Source organism: Chrysochloris asiatica, unplaced genomic scaffold, assembly GCF_000296735.1.
Source record: "Chrysochloris asiatica unplaced genomic scaffold, ChrAsi1.0 scaffold00117, whole genome shotgun sequence".
Lineage (NCBI taxonomy): Eukaryota > Metazoa > Chordata > Mammalia > Afrosoricida > Chrysochloridae > Chrysochloris > Chrysochloris asiatica.
In genome coordinates this window covers 10,317,403-10,323,402 of record NW_006408635.1, presented here as the reverse complement: position 1 = coordinate 10,323,402, position 6,000 = coordinate 10,317,403, and the positions used below count along the sequence as shown (strand labels likewise).

At 40.2% G+C, this 6,000-nt stretch overlaps 1 protein-coding gene across 1 annotated transcript in view; it reads right to left on the bottom strand.

Annotated features, from left to right (window-relative positions):
* Positions 1–6,000, bottom strand: part of SLC22A3 (solute carrier family 22 (organic cation transporter), member 3) — a 160,335-nt gene that overhangs the window by 34,098 nt on the left and 120,237 nt on the right. The window contains exons 6-7 of the mRNA XM_006868471.1: positions 4,312–4,409; positions 3,974–4,188 (exon numbers count right to left, since the gene is read on the bottom strand). Coding sequence (XP_006868533.1) covers positions 3,974–4,188; positions 4,312–4,409 — 313 coding nt within the window. The remainder of the gene's footprint in view (positions 1–3,973; positions 4,189–4,311; positions 4,410–6,000) is intronic.

The window sequence follows — 6,000 nt, the reverse complement described above, 5'->3', positions numbered from 1 at the left end:
TTTCCCGTCTCTGAATGTCTGGATGTGGTTCGGGCTTCCACCTATACTCCCCTGTAATGCAGAGGCTCCTCAGGAAACCTCCTTCACTGGACACATTGTAGCCCCATTTTAGGTATTCCAATCAGTTATAGGCAGAAGATGGACTTACAAGCTTTCCATGGTGATATTTCTGGCTATTCCTTTCTCTCCAGCTCCAGTGTCTGTTTTATAATATAATGCAAGGAAAACCATGATTCGAAAGACAGCCAAGCATCTTAACATTATTCCCCCCTTTTCCCCATTCCATCCATGTCTCAGTCTCTGTATTCCAGAGCCTTGTTGTTCTAAAGCTGTGCCTACATCATTTTTTACCTCTGTCTCAAGGGCATACTTTAGTTCTCATGGATTTGTTTTAATTTCTTCAACTTTAGACTGCACTTATATGTGAGTAGTTGATGGTTTATTCCACAGTTGGCACCTGACCTTGTTTTGGCTGATGAGATTGAGCTTCTCCATCATCTCTTCCCACAGATGTAGTCAATTTGGTTCCTGTGTATTTCATTTGGTGAGGTTGTGTATACTCACTGTTTATGTTGTAGAAAAACTATTTATAATGCATACGTCATTGATCTTGCAAAATGATACCACGTGATCACCAGCATCATTTCCATCACAAAACCCATATTTCCCAACTACTTATATCCTTCCTCTGCTTCCACTTTCACATTTTAATTACCAGTAATTATTAATGCATCTTGACTGAATGTCTGATAATTTCAGATTGAAGATGACGGTGGTGGTTGTGTGCAGTCAAGTTGGTTCCAACTCATAGCAACCCTGTATAAGGGTTCAGAAACTGTTAATTTTTAAAGGAACACAAAGCCTTATCTTTCTCTGGTGAAGGAGCTGGTGGGCTTGAACTGCTAACCTTGACATTAGGAGTCCACTACACTACCAGGGCTCCTGAAGAAGTTGGTAAAAATCTTTTGTTTCATCACCAATAACTTTAGTGCTTGATGCACAAATGTGAATAATAGTGGTATTAACTGGTCTTCCTGGTAGGTATTTGGATATTAACCCATCACAGACAACATTGTACATCAAGACAGATCCTGAAATGCTCTTTTTGACATTGAATGTTATGCCATTCCTCTCTTCTGTTTGTTGTTCATGGCATAATGAACCATTGCTGTTGTTGTCATGTGCTATGTTGTTGTTTCTGACTCATAGCAGCCTTATGTACAACAGTACAAAACACTGCCCAGTCCTGTGCCAACCTCACAATCATTGCTACGCTTAAGTCCATTGCTGCTGTCACTGTGCCAATCCATTTCACTGGGGGCCTTCCTCTTCTTCATTGACCAGAAAAGTGGGAGCCTTCCACTATACCAAGCATGATGTCCTTCTCCAGGGACTGGTCCCTCTGGATAATATGTCTCAAGTATAAGAGACGAAATCTGGCCATACTAGCTTCTAAGGAGCATTTTAGCTGTACTTCTTCCAACACAGATTTGTTTGTTCTTTTATTTGTCAGTCCAGGGTACTTTTAACATTCTCCTCCAAAACGATAACTAAAACGCATCAATTCTTCTACTGTCTTCTTCATTCATTGTCCAACTTTCACATGCAAATGAGGTTACTGAAAATATCATGGCTTTGTTCAGGCCACCTTAGTCCTCAAACTGACGTCTTTGCTCTTGAACCCTTTAAAGACCTCTTAGGCAGCAGATTTGCCTAATGCAATGCATCATTTGATTTCTTGACTGCTGCTTCCATGAGTGTTGATGGTTGATCTGAGCAAGACTAAGTCTTTGACAATTTCAATCTTTTCTCCATTTATTTCAATGCTATTTCTTGATCTAGTGGTGGGGATTTTCGTTTTCTTTACATTGAAGTGAAACCCATAATGAAGGCTGTGGTCTTTGATCTTCATTAGTAAGTATTTTAAGTCCTTTTCTCTTTCAGTAAGCAAGATTGTATTATCTGCATATCACAGGTTGTTAATGAGTCTTCCTCCAATCCTGATGACATGTTTTTCTTTACATAATCCAGCTTCTTGAATTATTTGCTTAGCATACAGATTGAATACCTATGGTGAAAGAATACAACCCTGGCACATACCTTCCCTAATTTTAAACCATTTAGTGTTCCTTTCTTCCAAATGGCCAAGATCAGTCCATTTTAGCTAATGCCTAATGTATCAATCGTTATGCATTCCATTTTGTTTTTGACTTTCAATTTTCCTAGAGTCACACTTCATACATTCCACGTTCCAATTATTAATGGATGTTTGCAGCTGTTTCTTTCCATTTTGAGTTGTGCCACATCAGCAAATGGAGGACCTAAAACTTTGCTCCATTCATGTTGTTACGATCAACTCTACTTTGAGGAGGCAAGTCTTCCCCATTTGCATTTTGAGTGCCTTCCAACCTGGGGGGCTTATCTTCCTGCCCTATATCTGACAATGTTCTGATGCTATTTATAAGATTTTCAGTGAGTGATTATTTAGAAATGATCTGTCTTTCCTTCTTCCCAGTCTGTTTTAGTCTGGAAGCTCCACTGAAACCTGTCCACCATGGGTGACCCTATTGGTACTTAAAATACCAGTGGCATAGCTTCCAGCAGCACAGCCACATGCAAACCACCCCAGTACCACAACCTGATAGATGAGCAGTAGTCAAGGAAGCTTGAGGTTCAAATTCAGGGTATGGTTCTAGGGGGATGTCCTTCCTTGTCCATTGTTCTGGGATTTCTTTCTTCTTTCCCCCATGTGTCTCAGTGTCTATTCTGCTATTTTTATACTGCACAATTTAGAAGGGATTAGGTTTAGAACCCACTGTACTCTGGTAGGACTCCTGATGTGTTGTTGTAGGACTAGCACTGGACTCCAAACCACAAGGCTGGCATTTCAGACCTACCAGCTGCTCCTCAAAAAGCCTATATAGGTTTGCTATGAGTCAGAACTGACTTGAGGGCACCTCACCACAACAACTACTACAAAACACTAATATAACAAAAGAAAACCCTTCTTCCTTAACAGGGTTTCAGGAGTTCGGAGTTTCACACATATTTTTTGGGAGGAACAAGCCAATCCATACACATTCCTAGTGCTCATCGCTGAAGACTCCCTGACTCCTGAGGTTTCTAAATCTGGTAAATAATTCAGTTATTTCATTTGTCACAGTGAATTCTGACAGGATTAGAGTGTCTATAATCCTTAGTAGATGTGAACCACTTGAAGGCAAGGAAGGGATCTTTCTTGTTATGGTGACCTCGGTGTGGACATGTACCAGCAGCTTGGGGAATATGCCTGACACATCACAAAAATAAGATCAGATAAAAGTGGTAAAGATGAAAAATATCACCTTTTTGTTTTGTTTTCTTTATTAGTATATCTAGAAATGTTTCTTTAATACTTTATGCATAGAAAGGTACACTATTTACTAAGACAAACATTTGACTAAGTGATGTTATATATGAACTGTACTTAACTGTTCTGATTTCTGCACAAATTTGATTTAAGAACAGTTTTAAGAATGGAATGTGTTTATAATCTGGGGACTGCCCATAGTTTCTTTTCTTTCTTTTGACTTTTAATTTTTTGGGGGGTGAGAGTCTATGAAGCAAATTGGTTTTCCATTCAACAAGCTATACACTCTTTGTTTTATGGCATTGACTGCAATCCTTACAATGTAATAACACACTAAAATCTGGTTTGAGCACAACAACCATTTCATATACAAATGAGCCTACAAGTAATTGAGAGAACAGAATCATTTAGAATGTTCTTCAAACAATAGAATGAATCTCTTGTACCCAACATCTTTCCACCGAGAAACAGAACACTGAGGGATATCACTAAACTTGCCTCACACCACGATGCTGAGGCAATGAATAGTCTATTTCCTAAGGAAAAGTGACTCCTGGGCTTGATTATTTTATCTAAGACGTTTCCATGTTCTTTGGCTGGCAAACAGAGGTTGGGGAAGATTACCTTCTGGTAAGAACGCAGTGACGAGGCACGCCACTCCCGCCACTATATTGCTTGCTGCAAAGGGAAGGCGTCTTCCAACTCTCTCAATGGTTAGTAAAATCAAGAGTGCGCCGGGCAGCTCCACCACTCCCGAGATGAAAAAGTCTATGTAGAGGTTACCACCTATGATCCCCAGGCGCATGACCAGCCCCTGATACACCACCGCACTTGTAAACCTGTAGTTGACATTGGAAGACACCAGAGAGGAACAAGTGAGAGAGAGGTTCACCGTGACGGGAAGAAACGATCACAGAGCAAATGTGACAGAAGTGTTTAAACCCAACACCAGTCAAACTTACCAAGCAAACATAAGTATAAGAGTGCACTTCCTCATTTGGGGCGTTCTCACCAGATCTAAAAAGGACGGGTTACTAACTTCCTCATCTGTAACGGTGATCTGTACAAGAAAAGCACATGTCAGTAGGGATACACAGCAAGAACCCCTTGCGTATTACAGATTTGTCTATAACTGGATTCAAAGTTTCTGAATTGAATGATCTTACTCAACTGGCCAGGTATTTCACGACTGTGTCTTAAAACCTGAGAATGAAAAGACTCATCATCCAGTCTGATTGGCAGGTTGAATCCACAAAGATGCTGTTACTGCACTGAGACTTAGTTCTTGGGGTTATATTAAGACTATACGTGCTCTGGGAAAATGAGGCACAGCCTGAACTTCTATTAAGTTGGGGGGATATGAGAATAAAAGTGGCTAACACCAGTGAGTTTCAAACACATGCTTATTTATTGATATTTTCAAACCTTATGTAGACAAATAAGATATAGGACTTCTGGTGTGGTGCTGTGGCTCAGCACTGGACTGTGAACCACCAAGTTATTAGTTCAAACCTACCAGTTACTCCTCGGAAGCCCTATATAGGGTCGCTATGAATTGGAACCGACTTAACAACAACAACAATATACAGTTCAATGGCACGGGTACACGGGTAGCTGTGTGGTAGCAGTCTCTTGTCTCCTGAGGGAGTCATGGGTTGAATTCCCAGCCAATGCATCCACTCCCCATCTGTCAGTGGAGGCTTGAGTACCTTTATGATGTTGACATGATTTTAGCAGTGCTTCCAGGCTAAAATAGACTAGGAAAAAAGGTCTGATGAACTACTTCTGAAAATCAGTCAACTATGGGTCACAACAGTCCAATCTGCAACTAATTGGGCATGGCACATGATTGGGCAGTGTTTCTTTCTGTGTATGGAACTGCTATGAGTCTGGGGCCAACTTCACAGCAACTAATGACCTAATGACAACAATGTTAAGCTCAGGAACAAATACCACAAGTTAGTACTTTGGTCTTTTTTTTTTTTTAAGTTAGTACTTTTGCTTTGGTCTTTTGATCCAGAAAAAGTTCATTGCTATTTGATCATCCAAAAAGTTGGTCTTCTCATCAACTCAAAACAACAAATATTTTTTGTCTACCTGCTGTGTGTAAGGTATCATACAGAAAACAAAAGAAGACCAACAGAGCCTCCATACACCAAGCTGCTTCTACTGTAGAAAGAGGAGCCACCTATCTAAAAGGATCATAAAAGAGCTTCCTGAATGAAGCAACCGCGGTTTCACATTTCCAAGCACTTGTTCCTTCTCTTCCTTCTGCTTGGAGAGCCCTTTGGCCACTCTAGTCCTCATCTCACCTTTGTTTCAGACGACTTTCATAGAGCCATCCAGTCCTCTTAAGTCTTTCCATTATTCTACTTCTTCTAGACTAAGATGCATAGTCCCCTCCCCACATTTTAACATTCCTTAAATTGACAGTGTCTTATAACTGAACTGGTAAGAGAGCAATGTGTCACCGTTTAAATATCATGCTTTTTCCTTCCTTAATAGTGCATGAAATGATGATGTGTCTCAAAATCAATAGTGTTTTAGAGTCCATGAAACAGTCACCATTACAATGATGAGATTTGTGTAAGACTGTTACCTGATTCCACTGTCAATTCTTTCCTTCTCCCCTTTGACAACAGAAAGTACTG